At 37.5% G+C, this 17,138-nt stretch overlaps 1 protein-coding gene across 1 annotated transcript in view; it reads right to left on the bottom strand.

Moving 5' to 3' along the window:
* rorca (RAR-related orphan receptor C a) overlaps nucleotides 1-2,052 on the bottom strand; it is a 36,650-nt gene extending 34,598 nt beyond the window's left edge. The window contains exon 1 of the mRNA XM_015601720.3: nucleotides 1,590-2,052. Within this exon, the coding sequence (XP_015457206.3) occupies nucleotides 1,590-1,596 (7 nt within the window). The 5' untranslated portion in view covers nucleotides 1,597-2,052. The remainder of the gene's footprint in view (nucleotides 1-1,589) is intronic.
* Between the last annotated feature and the right edge of the window lie 15,086 nt (nucleotides 2,053-17,138).

Consider the following 17,138-nt stretch of genomic DNA (forward strand, 5'->3'; position numbering starts at 1 on the left):
GTCAATAGAGCAGCGGCAGCGAAGTGCCACACATTCAGGGCGGCCATGCCGGGGAGCAGCAGCACAACAACAGCCAGTGTTGCGTCGATTTGTTCTACCTATCTATATACGCTACCTAACAGCACTGCGCATGTGCTGAGCCACATTTTTTTATGTTTTTATGCGTTTTTAATGTAGATTATATTTTTCCTCAGGTGTGTTATACAATCTGAGCTTGCTGTATTTTTTTAGTGTTACAACAAAATGTGTTTAAATAAAATATACACAAACAATATTTCTTTTATAGAATCTCATACCTAATATTTACACAAATGCAGCGATTTAGGATACCCACATATCCCACCTACACTACTTTTTTTTTTGGACTCTGTGAATATCCAGAAATATCCCAGCTGTTTTATATAAGCAGCTTTATCTATAAATATCCACTGTGGTAGCACGTCTGGGCAAGGCAGCAAAATCGACACAACACCAGTACACTTCCAGCACTGGCGTCCCACACAATAAAACTAGCCCTCAAACTCACAAACACTCCCAAAACCCACTTTAAACACGTCAGAATGTTGTTTTATGTGCGTAAAAGTCGATATAATTTGAGAAGTTTGGCCAAGAGAGAAGTCTGAGGAGCTGTAACAACATGGCGGGTGTGTTGTAACGTTACGTGTTACAGTAAACTAGTAAAACAGCAGCGGAGCATAAACACGATATCCAAATGTAGATATCTGCAGCTATCTCGCTATCTAACCTATAAAAACCGGGTTAATATAGACCCACAGCCGGGTTTAAACGCGTATCTCCACTCTTACATAACCCTGCTGGCGCTGGACTCACTTTTTGCAGGTGCGAGCAAACAAACGTGCCAAACGAGAACTAAAAACAGCATGGAAAAGTTGTTTTGTTCATTTAGAAACGTAGCCTGCCTCTATATAGCTATATTATATACGACATGCGTCATTGTTTGCTATATGTTGTCATTATAATGAAAAATAACGTTTTTTTTTGCTAGCTACATGATTGTAATTAAGTCCACATTATTGAAACACACAATAAACATCATAGCATTATAATCGCATTATATATGCATTATAACTATAATAGGTATTATATAATTAAACAAACAAACAAACAAAATCGTAGCTACATACCTTAAGAGTTATATTACAACATACTGTAACTGATTTTATGTATGGCAAAACATAGCAAGTGCTTTAAATATGCACATTTAAAGTAAATTTAATATGTTTCAAATTTTGAAATCTAATCAAGCCTACGTCTTAAAAAATAATCCCCAATCAAATGCTAAAACAATGCTTAACAATGCATGTTTTAATGCCTTTCAAAAAGATATTTAAAAGTTATTCAAGGTTTTATTGAATGTCCACAAACATACGTAATCCTAATTAAAATGCATTAGCAGTGCAAATGCAAATAAGTGCAAACAAATACATAATGTTGCATTTTATTACATCTAATAAAAAGGGCTTAAGCAATGCAACTGCTTAAAACACAAACAATGCACAAGACAATACTTATAGGTTAAGTTAGTTCACTATTACATAAATACATTATTATTATTTTTTTGCACTTACCTCTCATCTTGATGCCGGATCTAGGTTATTAATATTATCTTTGAATAATTATGCAACTCCAGAACATTTGAACGGGTCGGCTCGAGCCAACTGAAGTGTTCGGGGCTCCGGATCGGAGCGGTGTAAACGTTTACACCGGAGCGGCAAAACCTCATAAGTTTCCCTGAAGCGCGTCCCTGAAGTTCAGAACTGTAGTCTAATGCGGTTGTTTTGTTGTTGTCTAGTTTGTCTTGTTTGCACGCATGCACGCGCTGCACTTGCTTGCAATAAATTCAACGCACTTCTCTCTTCTCCTCTGCGGCTTCGATCTCTCTCTCTCTGTGTCTCTCTCTCTCTGTAACCTACTTTCAGCGCGTGGACTCTCACATGATCTCGCGCTCGACCAGCCCGCCTCGTGCCCCCGGGTGTGCGTGTGTGTGTGCGCGCGCGCGTGCGTGTGTGTGAGAAACTATGGCAGTGTGTCAGTAGCGGCAGCGGCAGCCTAGTGGTTGCACTGTTGTGGGAAGAAGGCGCGCGCACCCAGTCTCACGCTCGTATTGCGTGAGTGCGTGCTCGCGCCGCGCGCCTCGGTTCGCCTCCTTCTTTCTTCCTCAAACTAAGAGAGAGATGGGTGAGGTCAAAACAAAGCGAAACAGAAGAACGGGGTCAGGATGTCACACACACATCACTCAGCTAGAAGCCTGGACGATGATGTAATACACACACGGTTATCGCACTTAGAATTGGGGTAGAATCGTGACACAGCAACCACCAAGCAACACTCTATAAACCACTAAACAACATCATAGGTTACTATACCAGTCAAACACCTTGCATTACTCTGTAGGTAGAAGTAGAGATACTAGAGTTTAAAATACTCCTGTAGAAGTAATTACATGTAAAGTACTGGTTTCAAAACTACTTAGCAACAAAAGCTTAGGCCGTGCCACAGGATCCTCTAGTGCATTAGCCCACATCTCCAAAACACATTTTTAAACAAAACATTTGTACTAACCAGAGATGTCAAGAAATGAAGTACAAATATCTAAGTATACATGAGTAGAAATTATGTTTATCTATCCTTTTTTCTGGAGTAATTATTTTTATCACTCAAGTGCATGCAACACTATATGATTGTAATCAAGTCCACATCATTGAAACTCCCAGTAAACATCATAGCAAATAAAAATGCTTACGCTAAATTTAGGACGTTGCTAGCTACCTATATTAGGTATTGTATCATTTTATTTTATCTATGTGTTACTCTGCCACATACATGTGACCTAGCAACGATGCAGCGCTTAACCAGCCAAACAGTGCCAAAAAATAATTTAACCTAACTAGGCATTTTATTTTCATGTTTTGTCACTTGCAGTAGAACCTAATACAACACTGCATCCCATTTTATTTACTGGAAAGTACACCCTTTAGGATGCTATCTTGTCGGGGTGAATTAGAAGGCACCTTATAATGTCAGCATTTTTTTATTGGAAGGGCAGAATTCCATCCATTTATGGGTACACGTCACATACCATATTTTGTACACTATAAGGAGCACTTAAAATCATTTAATTGTCCCAAAAGTCTGTGCACCTTATAATCTGGTGCACCTAATGAATTAATTCTATGAATTCTACCAGTCAGGTTGTAAGGAGCAGTAAAGCCACTCTGCTGAAGCGCAGCGCTATCCAGGAGTTTTAGTGAAGTTTCATCAGCACTGAGGCTGGAGCAGTATTAGCATTAGCCGCTAAATGCAACACTAGCTCTAGCTCTAGCTCTCTAATATTGGACTGTAGTTTGCGTGTTTATTGTGTTAAAACAAGCTACGTGGGACAAACTGCTAGCTGATAGCGCCCTGGCTTACCGGAACACTCAATGTTCCTTAGTATAGCGCTGTCAGACGGCATTTACTAGCACTAAACACTGCTAATCTAAGCTTACTGTAAATAAATTAAAGCGCTTTAGACACCCAAATAAACAATTTCAAGTTTTTAGGAGAGAAATCTGTGTAGATTAACAACCTGCACTCCTTTGAAACAACATTTTTTTTCTAAGAATTACAGTTTTGTTTACTTAGGTGCTTCTCCCAGCCTCCCCACCCCCTATTAGAAGGGAAACTTGGCGGCACCTTTGTTCCTTATTATTGTCGCTTAAAATGCGTTTTTATAATCCAGTGCACCTTATGTATGAAAATAGACCAGAAAATAGATGTTCATTAAAGTGTGCCTCATAATACCTTGTGCCTTATGCGCCTTGAATATGTGAAATAAAATTTGCAAGCACTGCAACGAAGCCAAATGAGCTTTTGCAAGTTTTGGAGGGAATGAGTGAGCGAGCAGGCGAGCTATGGAGGGAGGGAGGGTAAGAGGAACTATGATGTAACCTGGGAGTCTCTATTACGAAATGAGGAGAGGAGAGATTATAGTAAGTAGGTTAGTGGAACAAGACTGGAACTGAGAGGGCTTTGTCATCCCCCCGCTCTGTTCCCTTCTTCCGCACCCCCGCCCTCACCCGCCGCTTTGTTTACGCCGGGCATCCTGTGTCCCTCGTCCGGTGTTGCTGCTTGTGTTTTCTCTCTGGTACTGTATAACTCTGTATAACTCACACCATCACACAGTACCTTAAGAGTTTATTCTTTATGCCCAAATCTTCCCCCCCTCGTGTGGCCTGTCTTTAGTGCCGGGGGGTCTGGGTGTAATATCTCTGTGTGTATTATGTGTTCTTCCTTTTATAGAAAGAGTATTTTATTATATTTTTTCTCACCTAGACTAACCTCAGTGGACATTTTTTTAGGCCTCTGCTGGGAAAGCTGATCTCGGTACAGGAAGAAAATCAGGACATCTGAAGCAATTAGGACCACAGCCTGTGAGAAACCCAGTGCTGTGTGTGTTCTTAAAACCTTCACCAGTCTCTCTCAATCTTGTCTTTTCCCTTGCTTCCCTCGCTTCACTAACTCATCTTCAATGGCGCTGCCTTCCTCTCTATCTGTCTGTGGACACACACACACACACATAGCGTCACTGACCCCATGACCTTCTATCTTATATAACTCATGTGGCACAGTGTTCCTAACTGGAGCTCAGAGAACCAGGGGAGGGCGGGTGAGGGACAAGCGGCACAGGCAGGCACGTACGCCACTCTGCGGATTACACACCACTCAGAAAGCGAGAGAACGAAAAAGATAGAGGGAGAGAGAAAGGGAAAGAAAGAGAGAAAGAGAATGTTGTTGGGACTATTTACAGTATTACGATAAGTAAAAGTTTGGAGTATACGTTTTTTTATTATATATATCTTTCCCCAGGAAATTACATGAACGAGTATTGTCCTCTGGATTATTGATTTATTAATGTGAATATTAGTTATGTAAATGTAAAACATTTTTTTTCCAATTCATCCATTTGTTTAATAAATTGCATGGTACTAAATCTGATGAATTTTAGGTTTAGGTCTTCTTGATAAGATAAAAATAGCTTTGCATACAATGTGCATGCATATATATGTCATAAATGTCATAAATAATATCAATTATTTAAACATGCAGTCAACCATTTCTTTAAAATAAACACTTTCTTGAGTGAGAATAAAATTAATTAATGCTCTTGCTTTTAAACATGCTTTTTAAATGTCACATAAGTTTTGGTAACAGGACTGAGAACAAAATGTACTTCATGCGATCTTTGGATTAGAAACCTTGTAAAAAATGAATTAAAGCTGCCTCAGATAGACCAGTATATGTTTTGAATAGTTTAATATATGTGTTAGTAGATTCAGAGTTGAAAAAAAGATTAAAAAAAAAAAGTTAAATTTGAAAGGGTAACAACAAGCAAATGGCTGCCATTCGGTGAAATGGCCCTGGTATTGTTGGAAGTATTGGGAATAATAGGAGTACTGGAAATATTAGGAGTATTATTATTGATACCATTGAGCGGGTTGGGATTGTAGGAGCATTGTAATTTTTTGGTAGTGCTTAGAGTATTAGTAGTATGGGGAATTTTGGGAGTGAGAGTTTTGGGAGTGTTGGGAATGTTGGGATTCTTGACAAGAATTCTTGCTTCTTGACATCGTAAAAGTAAAAGAGGATAATAATGGAAGTATTGGGAATATCAGGAGTGCCAGAGCTGTTGGAACGTTATAAATGTGAGGTAGTACTGAAGAGTACTGGTATTGCGGGGAATGTTGATAGCATTGGAATATGTCAGATATAGCATTGGAATTGTCAGATAAATAGTTTGAGATTGTTGAGAATTCTTGAGGTTTTGGTATTGGGGTATTAGGAGTGAATGAATGAATGTTCAGGAAAGTTCAACTTATATAGCGCCTTTCTAGAAACCCAAGGATGCTTTGCAATTTACATGTATTACAAACACCGGTGAGAAGCGGCAGCCAATAGAGCACAGCGTACTTTCAACCGGAAACAACTGTCCATCTGGAGGACTGCATTGGGCACTACAGCATTTACCCAGGACAGAGTGCCAATCCATATCTGGGCACAGTCATATATTTCACCCAGATAGGGATTTGAACCCAAGACCCCAGTGCTGGGAGGCGAATGTGCTAACCACTAAGCCACCGTGCTATGATTGCTGGTTATGTTATTATTATGGAAGTGGTGTGCTGGGACAACTGGAGCAGTATGAGTAGTAATGTTGATAGTATTGGCAGCGTTGGTAATGTTATGAGCACTGTATGAACAAGTATTGATAGTGTTGGGAATACTTGGAGTGTTGGAAATGCTGTGAGTGTTTGGTAGTATTGGGAGTGGGAGTAATGGGAGTTTCACAGAGTACAGAGAGCTGGAAAAACATGAATGCTCGAAATGTAGGGAATGTTGAGAGGATTAAACGAGTGTTGAGAGTACTGGTAGTGTTGGGAATTTTGTTAGAAGGTGTGGAAGAGGTGGATGTGGATACAGATACTCGAGGCCGCTCTGCTCTGCACTCTCAGTAGTGGATGAGGTGCAGGTTTTATTTTTTGCCTGAGAGGATTATTTTAAACTCCGGCTCTCATGGCTGTAATCCCTCCCCTCCCCTACTCTTATCTCGTTAATCTGCTGCCTCTCTCCCTCCCCCCAGCTCTGTATAATCCCTCTGCTGAGATTTCATCTCACCCATCCTCTACTCCTCTCTTTCATCCCCATTCTATCTCTACTTTCCTTTTTACATTTATTTCTCTATTTTACCTCATTCAATTCAGTTAATTTTGTCACACTAATATGACCATATTTTGATACAACTTAATCCTCCCTATAATAAAAATAAATCTAAAAAAAATAATGATGTAAAAGATAGCAGATACTAAAATTTCTAAAAAGCATCAGGACTCTTGCTCAATCTTAGTTTCTGAAATCAATGGTTTTAAAAAAACTTTCCCAAAACACCTCCGCTTCTCCGCCAGCCGGAGATTTTCCTAAGGCTTTTGCTGAAACTCATGTTTTCCTTGATCATCCTCGTTTTGTCTGGATGGAGAAAGTGCCTCATGCGAGCATCCGCTGGAGAAAAATAATGGCTGGAATAATACTTGATATTTTGAGAATTTGTACAGTTTTTCTATGTGGGTAATTGCTATAGTGGTGAGAGTGTCGGAAATGTTGGAAGTACAAATTTGTGGCTTTTGATTAAATTTGGATTGCTATGTTTGTTGGTAGTGTTGGGAATGATGAGAGTTTAGGTATTGTGGGATACATTTAGAATACTGGAAGTGTAGGGAATATTAGTAGAATTTGTGTTTGGAAGTATTGAGAGTTTCTTTATGGTGTGGGAAATGTTCATACTTATTGGAATACCTAAAATTTTACGTTTTAGAGTGGTGAGAGTGTTGGGAATGTTAGGAGTATAATTTTCAAAGTCTTAAAAAAGTTTCCAGAGTGCTAGGAGTGTTAGTAGTATTCGAAATGGTGAAAATCTTATTTTTGAATACTGAAAGTGTTGGGAATGTTGGAAGTATAAGGAGAATAATAGGTGGAGCATTGGGATTCTTTGCACTTTGGGAACACTGCAAGTTGTTTGGTGGTGTTGACTGGTAGTAGTAATGGTAGTGTGGGGAATGTTAATAGTATTCAGAATATTGGTAATTTTGGAATTGACAGAACAATGGCGGTCTTGGTTATATTGGGATTCTTGAGAATTCTTGAGTTTTTTTTCTATGTGGATAAAAAGTGTTGGGATTGTAGGAGTGCTAGAAGTACAATTTTTGTTGACTTGAGTGTATTTGGCATGCTATGATTGTTTGTAGTTTTGGGAATGGTGATGGTGTTAGTATTGTTGGGAACATTTAGAATACTGCATTAGCATTCTTAGGACGTTTTGGAATAATATTAGGAGTATTGGGATTATTGGTTGTTGGCAATGTTGTGAATGTTGGGATTCATGACAAGCTTTAAGTTTTTTTGGCATGCAGTTAAGAAAGTTTTGGAGTGGCGAGAGTGTTGGGAATGTTGGGAGTATAAATTTGAGAATCTTGAGAGAGTTTCCAGAGCGTTTAAACTGATAGTAATGTTGGGAATAGAGAAAGTATTGTTATTTCTGATTACTGTAAGTACTGGAAATGTGAGGAGCTTTATGAGAATATTAAGAATATTGGGATGTTTGGTAGTGTTGAGAGTAGTGTGGTGAATGTTGATAGTAATGGAGTTTTTGGAAACTTTGGAATTGTAATGGCATTGTTGGGAATGTTGGGACTTTTTAGAATGTTTGGGAGAGTGTTGGGAGTATGTTTGAGGGTCTTGAGATTGAGGTTTAAGGTTTTCAGAGTGTTGGATTGCTGGTTGAGTCGGGTGGTGATGGTGAGTGATGGTATGGTTGATAATATACCTGGAATATTGAAAGTATTGGGAGTTTTAGGAGTTTTGGAACTGTTGAGTTTTTGCCATGTGGATAAAAGTGCTGTGAAGGTGCAAGTTTTATGGGTGATGAGGACATTTTTGGAATATTTATAACATTAGAATTATTAATAATGTCATAGATCTTTCCCAAGATGAATGTGCTTCTCCATTGGTAGGAGAGTTTCGTCTGGCTTCTGCTGGAGCTCATCTTGTTCAACCTTGTTCTCTCCAGATGGAGAAAGTGCGTCATGAGAGCCTCCGTTGGAGAAAAATAATGGATGGAATGATGAGTCACGGAATCCGAATCAGAGACTGAAACAAAGGAAACGTGGCAGAAAGTCTTAGAAGGATGGGAGACACTGGGCTGCTCTAGAAACTGGACGAGGGTGACTATGGACGACTTGCCATCTTGGCGTGTTCCATTTAGGAGAGATGTAGAGCAGACTGTAAACCGAATCTGAAGCGAATGCCCAGCGAATGAGCGAACGCTGTGTCCTCGTAATAATGGCACAGAATCACCGGTCATTACCTCCATTCACTGGAGTGTGTTTTCCCTCGCTAAGTGTCTGCTTGGCCGCCGCTCTGGCCCGTTAATGTAAATACAGATAAACACAGTCAGCCTGATTAAAGCAGGAACTAATTGTTCTGTAATTTGACTGTAATTTTCTGTAATTTCACAGAAGCCCCAAAACACACATTCTGAGAATCAGAATCCAAAAACAGAGGGAGACAAAGAAAAAAATGAACGAGAAACACAAGGAAACAAAGAGAAATGAAAAAAAAAGAGTCTGTATAATAATCTGTATAATAGATGTCAGCCTGAAAACGTTTTTCCACAAAATAACACTGACCTTCATCTCTCCCTCCCTATCTCTCTCTCTCTCTCTCTCTCTCTTTCTCTCTGTTCTGTGTCTCTAGCTTACTCATCTTTTCTCACTTTTCTTTCGACTCCCTCTTCACTTTCTCCTCTCTTTTCTTTTATGTCACTCTGTCACTCTCAGCTAATCTTTCTCTTTGTTCTGTTTTTTTCTTCTCTCCATTCTTTCTCTCTTGAATTCTCTCTTCTTTGTTTCTCTTCATTTTCTATTATTTTCTCTCATCCTATTCTATCCTATTCTTTTCTCTATTCTTTCTGTCATCCTGTCTCTCTCCTCCATTTTTTCTCTCCTGTATATTTCTGTTATTTAGTTCTTTCTTTTCTTGCTCACTCTCTTATTCATTCTTCTCTTCTTTATGTTTTTTTAAAACCTTTTTTATTCTTTTCTGTCATCATGTCTTTCTCTCTCTTCCCTACACAGTTGTTTTTTCTTTCGTCTCTCTCACTCTCATCCATTCTTTCTCTTTGTTCTCAGTTTTTTCTTCTATCATCCATTCTTTCTGTCCTCAGGTTTTTTTCATTATACTTTCTCTTTCATTCTCTCTTTTATGTTCTTTTCTTCAACTCTCTCTTTGTTTATTTTTCTTTCCCTTTATTTCTGTCTCTTGCCTCAGTGATCTGTTGTTTTTTCTAATTTAGATCTCTCTCTCTCAGTTTGTTTCTCTTTCTTTTCAGCTTTTTTCTTTTATCTCTTTTTTTCTCATTTGGGTCTCTCTCTCTGTTTGTTTCTCTTTCTTATCAGTTTTTACTCTCTGATTTGTTCTTTTTTCTCATTTGGGTCTCTTTCTCTCTCTGCTTGTTTTTTTTCTCATTAGGTTTGTTTCTCTGATTTGTTCTTTTTTTCTTATTTGGGTCTCTGTTTCAGCTTGTTTCTCTTTTGGCTCTCTCTCACTCTCTCTCTCTCTCTCTGTTTGTTTCTCTTTCTCATCAGTTTTTTCTCTCTGGTCTGTTCTTTTTTCTCATTTGATCTCTCTCTCTCTGCTTGTTTCTCTTTCTCCTCAGTTATTCTCTCTCTGCTTTGTTCTTTTTTCCCCATTTGTTTCTCTCTGTGTTTCTGCTTCTCAGTCTTTCTCTCTTTCTTTTTTTCGCTCTGTTCTTTTTTTCATTTAGGTGTCTCTCTCTCTCTTTGTTTCTCCTTCTTCTCAGTTTTTCACTTTGACCTGTTCTTTTTCTTATCTGGGTCTCTTTCTCTCTCTCTCTCTCTCTCTCTCTCTCTAGTTGTTTCTCTTTCTTCTCAGTTTTTCTCTCTGGTCTGTTCTTTTTTTCTCATTTGATCTCTCTCTCTCTGCTTGTTTTTCTTTCTCATCAGTTTTTTCTCTCTGGTCTGTTCTTTTTTTCTCATTTGATCTCTCTCTCTCTGCTTGTTTCTCTTTCTCCTCAGTTATTCTCTCTCTGCTTTGTTCTTTTTTTCCCATTTGTTTCTCTCTGTGTTTCTGCTTCTCGGTCTTTCTCTCTTTCTTTTTTCTCTCTGTTCTTTTTTTCATTTGGGTGTCTCTCTCTCTTTGTTTCTCCTTCTTCTCAGTTTTTCACTTTGACCTGTTCTTTTTCTTATCTGGGTCTCTTTCTCTCTCTCTCTCTCTAGTTGTTTCTCTTTCTTCTCAGTTTTTCTCTCTGACCTGTTCTTTTTTTCTCATTTGGGTCTCTCTCTCAGATTTTTCCCTTTCTCTCAGTTTTTCTCTTTCTGCTCATTTAGGTCTCTCTCTCTCCCTGTTTGTTTCTTATTCACCTCATTTTTTTCTCACTGCTTTATTTTCACTTCTCTCGCCCTCTCGTTCTCTCTGTCTATCTGGCCGTCATGGTAACCAATGAGAGAGCTGACTGGAGATGCTGTTGTAGTAATGAATCAACTCTCTTGAAGGTCACACACACACACACACTAATACAGTGGTTCTTGAATCTTTCACTCTGTCTGTACTCTCTCTAACAGGGTTCTTCACTGGTTCTTTTGTAATTACATCTTTTTAAGTAATTTCGCTTCATAAATTCAAACAATAGAAGAGCGGAGTAGATTGGGAAATAGTTTAGAGCTCATGAGAATGAGGAGAACATGTAAAAAAGAGTGTTGGTGTGTGATGGACAGCACCGGGCATGTCTCTGACAACTCTAATGCTCAGAGGAAGAGGGTGTGTTGGACCGGTCGGAACCTGCAGGTCAGAAACAATCCCACTTTACTTTCTCTAAAGAACATCTACACCACTGAAGAACACACTTCTACTGTACTGAACACTCTTCATAATTGTACCCTCAAAGGTACAATATTGGTCTTTACAGGGTCAGATTTGTTCCCTCTGAAGTACAAAGTCATTTCTAACAGTAATAAGTACACATTTGTACCATTTAACCAGCCAAATAAACAATATATATTTAAACAATATATATTTAAATTGCACATTTGTTATTTGAAAGCCAGACAATTTTGGATCATCAAGTTTTTGAGCCATATTTAGTTGATAATAATGTTTATAATCTTTATAATCTTTACTGGCACAAAAAAAAACCATGGGTACAAAAAAGGACTTTCACTGAAAGGTACTTTTTTGTACCTCAATATAAGGTACAGCCCCAGCGACAAGCTTTGTACCCTTTTAAGTACAAATCCGTACTTACTTTTCTTAGTGTGTATTATATTAGACCAACTGGTATTTTTGGCATTGTGCCAATTCCTGCTGGAAAATAAAATTCGCATCTCCTAAAAGTTATAAAAGTCGGCAGAGGGAGCATGAAGTGCTGTAAGATTTTGTGGGAAAACAAAACTGCACTGACTTTAGACTTAAAATAAAATATAACACAGTGGATCAACACCAGCAGATGACATGTCTCTTTATCCAAACCATCACTGATTGGTGGAAACTCCACACAAGACCTCAAGCAGTTTAGACTGTGTGTCTCTCCACTCTTCCTCCAGACTCTGATCTCTTGATTTACAAAAGAACAAAAAAAAAATCCAAAATTTACTGATGATCAGTGATGGTTTGGAGAGACATGTCATCTGCTGCTGTTGGTCCACTGTGTTTTATCAAGTCCAAAATTAGTGCAGTGTTTTCCTCGAAAATCTTACAGATCACAGATGCTAGCCTTTAGTTAGCAATGAGGCCTACAAATCTTCACTCACTCCTTCTCACTCTCTGGACACTTGTTTTGTTTTTTCTGCTGCTGTTTTGTCATTTTCTGTTATCTATTGCTGACCAGAGGACGATGAGTTCCCCTTTTGGTTTTAGTTCCTCTAAAGGTTTCTTCCTCTAGATCAAACAGAGTGTTTCCTCTTGATCAATCAGAAGAGGTGTGAACACAAACTCAGATCTAAGAACAAAGCTGCTTTCTGACATTTTATTATTTTTTTTTTTAAAAAAGCACATTGTACATAAAGTTTAATTAAACTGAACTGCATGCTACCGCCACCATGCTTACAAGTGCAGATTTACGCAGCTGAAACCATTCTCTCTCTGTTCTCATTTTTTCCCTCTCATCTATTCTATTTGTCCTCAGTTTTTTTCATTATACTTTTTTATTATTCTCTCTTTTATGTTCTTTTCTTCAACTCTTTCTCTCTCTCTGTTCATTTCTCTTTCCCTTTTTTCCATGTTCTCTGTCTCTTGCCTCAGTGATCTGTTGTTTTTTCTAATTTAGATATCTCTCTCTTAGTTTGTTTCTCTTTCACAACAGTTTTTTCTCTCATCTCTTTTTTCTCATTTGGGTCTCTCTCTCTCTGTTTGTTTCTCTTTCACAACAGTTTTTTTGTCTCTTTGACATGTTCTTTTTTTTCCTCATTTGGGTCTCTTTCTCTCTCTGTTTGTGTTTATTTCTCATCAAGTTTTTTTTTCTGACTTGTTCTTTTTTCTAATTTGGGTCTCTCTCTCTATTTGTTTCTCTTCTAATTTTTTTCCTTCTGACCTGTTCTTTTTTTCTCATTTGGGTCTCTCTTTCTGCTTGTTTCTCTTTTGGGTCTCTCACTTACTCTCTCTCTCTGTTTGTTTCTCTTTCTCCTCAGTTTTTCTCTCTCATCTGTTCTTTTTTTCTCATTTGGGTCTCTCTCTCTCAGTTTATTTTTCTTTCTCATCAGGTTTCTTTCTCTAATTTGTTATTTTTTCTCATTTGGGTCTCTCCCTATTTGTTTCTTTTCTCATTTTTTTTCTTTTTGATCTGTTCTTTTTTTCTCTTTTGGGTCTTTCTTTCTGCTTATTTCTCTTTTGGGTCTCTCACTTACTCTCTCTCTCTGTTTGTTTCTCTTTCTTCTCAGTTTTTTTTCTTTTATCTGTTCTTTTTTTCTTATTTGGGTCTCTCTCTCTGTTTGTTTCTCTTTCTCCTCAGTTTTTCTCTCTCATCTGTTCTTTTTTTCTCATTTGGGTCTCTCTCTCTCTCACTCTTTCTCTCTGTTTGTTTCTCTTTCTCCTCAGGTTTTTCTCTCTTATCTGTTCTTTTTTTCTTATTTGGGTCTCTCTCTCTGTTTGTTTCTCTTTCTCCTCAGTTTTTCTCTCTTATCTGTTCTTTTTTTCTTATTTGGGTCTCTCTTTCTGTTTGTTTCTCTTTCTCCTCAGTTTTTTCTCTCTTGTCTGTTTTTTTTCTCATTTGGGTCTCTCTCACTCTCTCTGTGTTTCTCTTTCTCCTCAGTTTTTTTCTCTTTGCGCTCTTCTTTTTTCTCATTTGGGTCTCTCTTTCTGTTTGTTTCTCTTTCTCTACAGTTTTTTCTCTCTGACCTGTTTCTTTTTTTCTCATTTGGGTCTCTCTCTCTTTCTGTTTGTTTTTCTTTCTCATCAGGTTTCTTTCTCTGATTTGTTATTTTTTTCTCATTTGGGTCTCTCTTTTTGCTTGTTTCTCTTTTGGGTCTCTCTCTCTCTCTCTCTCTCTCTCTGTTGGTTTCTCTTTTTCAACTGTTTTTTTTCTCTCTGACCTTTTCTTTTTTCTCATTTGGGTCGCTTTTTCTCTCTGTTTGTTTTTCTTTTTCATCAGGTTTCTTTCCCTGATTTGTTATTTTTTTCTCATTTAGGTCTCTCTTTCTGCTTGTTTCTCTTTTGTGTGTCTCTCTCTCACTCTCTCTCTCTGTTCGTTTCTCTTTCTCCTCAATCAAACTGACGTGAGATTAGCAGTGATATAACCTCAAACACCCCCGGAGCGCTCGGTACCAGCCCGGTAACACGCCCTGCTTTCATACAGGCGCGGCGGGCTGACGGTAATGAGTTCTGTTTTATAAGAAGGAACTGTAATCACAGTGCAATATCACCTGAGATAAGGCCTTTATTTCCAGCGCACTTTGGCCTCACGTGAATTCCCGTTAAATGTCTGGAGAACAATGGGCACCATAAAGGTAAACAAGCAGCATATTGCTCTGTGTAGCGCGTTGCCTGTAATCGACACTGACCAGCGCGGGTATGATGGACCCGTGTTTTCACAGCAGGTCAGGAGGGCGGGTAGAATTACGCCAGGCGTTTATATAAGACAAACAAAGTGTCTTTTTGCCATGACATTTCTTTATAAACTCGTAAACATAAGGAACGCGGCGGATGGTTCCAGATGTTCGTGAGGTCGAGCGTGTGATTGTAGCGATAGCGCCGGATCGGAGGAGGTGGGCACTGCCGCACTGTTGCTGCCAAAGCAACCGGGATCTGTTTATCACTGATGATTCAGCACAGTACGATGTGAACGACTGACCTACTTACAGAAATGACACACACATGCTGGTCAATCCACCTCAGACACGCACACACACACACTAGACTACACCCAAACACAACACCAGCAACCACCAGCATACAACATACAGCTCGGGGAAAAAAATTAAAAGACCACTTTAGTTTCTATATCGGTTTCTCTGATTTTGCTATTTATAGGTTCATGTTTGAGTAAAATTAACATTGCTGTTTTATTCTATAAACTACGAACAACATTTCTCCCAAATTCCAAATAAAAATATTTATTTAGAGTATTTATTTGCAGAAAATGAAAAATGGCTCACATAATGCAAAGAAAACTAATTCATATTCATCAAGTTTTAAGAGTTGAGAACTCAATATTTGTTGGAATAACCCTGGTTTTAATCACAGTTTCTTATGCATCTTGGCATGTTCTTCTCCACCAGTCTTACACACTGCTTTTGGATAACTTTATGCCTGCACTCCTGGTGCAGAAATTCAAGCAGTTCAGCTTGGTTTGATGGCCATCTTTTTCTTGATTATATTCTTTATTTTTTTTCCAGAGCTGCATATGTACATATATATATATATATATATATATATATATATATATATATATATATATATATATATATATATATATATATATATATCATACCTTGCTATTCAAATACTCTCTCTCTCTCTCTCTCTCTCTCTCTCTCTCTCTCTTTCTCTCACACACACACACACACAATATTACAAGTACTGCCACACCTCGGTTATACCTATTGCTCATAGACAGATACACCCATACACACCAGCACATCTATACACACTTACTTCTATGCCTACTTACTTATGATTTGTATGCACACGCACAAACGCACACACACACACACACACACACACACAAAACATAAAAGACCATCAATGTCCCTCACATCATAATAAACTACACATTTGCTGTTCTTCACTCTCTTTTACTCACACAAAAACACACACAAACACAATCCTTACATCAGCACTGACTCAGCAGACAGACAGACAGACAGACAGACAGACCACTTAAGCATAAGCTTAATACAATCTGGTCATCAGTGTTATGTAAATATAGTGTCCATTATGAATTATTCAGAGTTCACTGTGAATCACTCAGTATCTAGTATACATTACCCAGTATACACTATGAACTATTTAGTAGCTGATATTAACTATCCAGTGTTTACTATTAACTATTTAGTATCCACTATTAATGATTCAGTATCTACTACAAATTATTCAGTATCTACTATGAATTATTCAGTATCCACTATGAATTATTCAGTATCCACTATAAAATATTCAGTATCCACTATAAATTATTCAGTATCCACTATAAATAATTCAGTATCCACTATTAATGATTGAGTATCCACTATAAATTATTCAGTATCCACTATTAATGATTCAGTATCTACTACGAACTATTTAGTGTCCACTATGAATTATTCAGTATCCACTATAAATTATTCAGTATCCACTATAAATTATTCAGTATCCACTATAAATTATTCAGTATCCACTATTAATGATTGAGTATCCACTATAAATTACTCAGTATCCAGTATAAATTTTGCCAGTATCCACTATAAATTATTTAGTATCCGCTATAAATTATTCAGTATCTACAACAAATTACTCAGTATCCACTATTAATAATTCAGGATCCACTATGAATTATTTAGTGTCCACTATGAATTATTCAGTATCTACTATAAATTATTCAGTATCCACTATTAATGATTCAGTATCTACTACGAATTATTTAGTGTCCACTATGAATTATTCAGTATCTACTATAAAGTATTCAGTATCTACAACAAATTACTCAGTATCCACTATAAATTATTCAGTATCCACTATAAACTATTCAGTATCCACTATGAATTATTCAGTATCCACTATTAATGATTCAGTATCTACGACAATTTATTTAGTATCCACTATGAATTATTCAGTATCCACTATTAATGATTCAGTTTCCACTATAAATAATTCACTATCCACTACAAATTTTTTAGTATCCACTATGAATGAATCAGTATCTATGACAATTCATTTAGTATCCACTATGAGTGATTTGGTATCTACAACAAATTATTTAGTAACCACTATGAGTTATTCACTATCTACAACAAATTATTTGTCATGATGAGCACAGAATTGCAGACACGTGCAGATACTGATAAAAATATATGTTTATTATAAAAATAAACAGATGTAAT

This window comes from Astyanax mexicanus, chromosome 12 (assembly GCF_023375975.1).
Source record: "Astyanax mexicanus isolate ESR-SI-001 chromosome 12, AstMex3_surface, whole genome shotgun sequence".
Lineage (NCBI taxonomy): Eukaryota > Metazoa > Chordata > Actinopteri > Characiformes > Acestrorhamphidae > Astyanax > Astyanax mexicanus.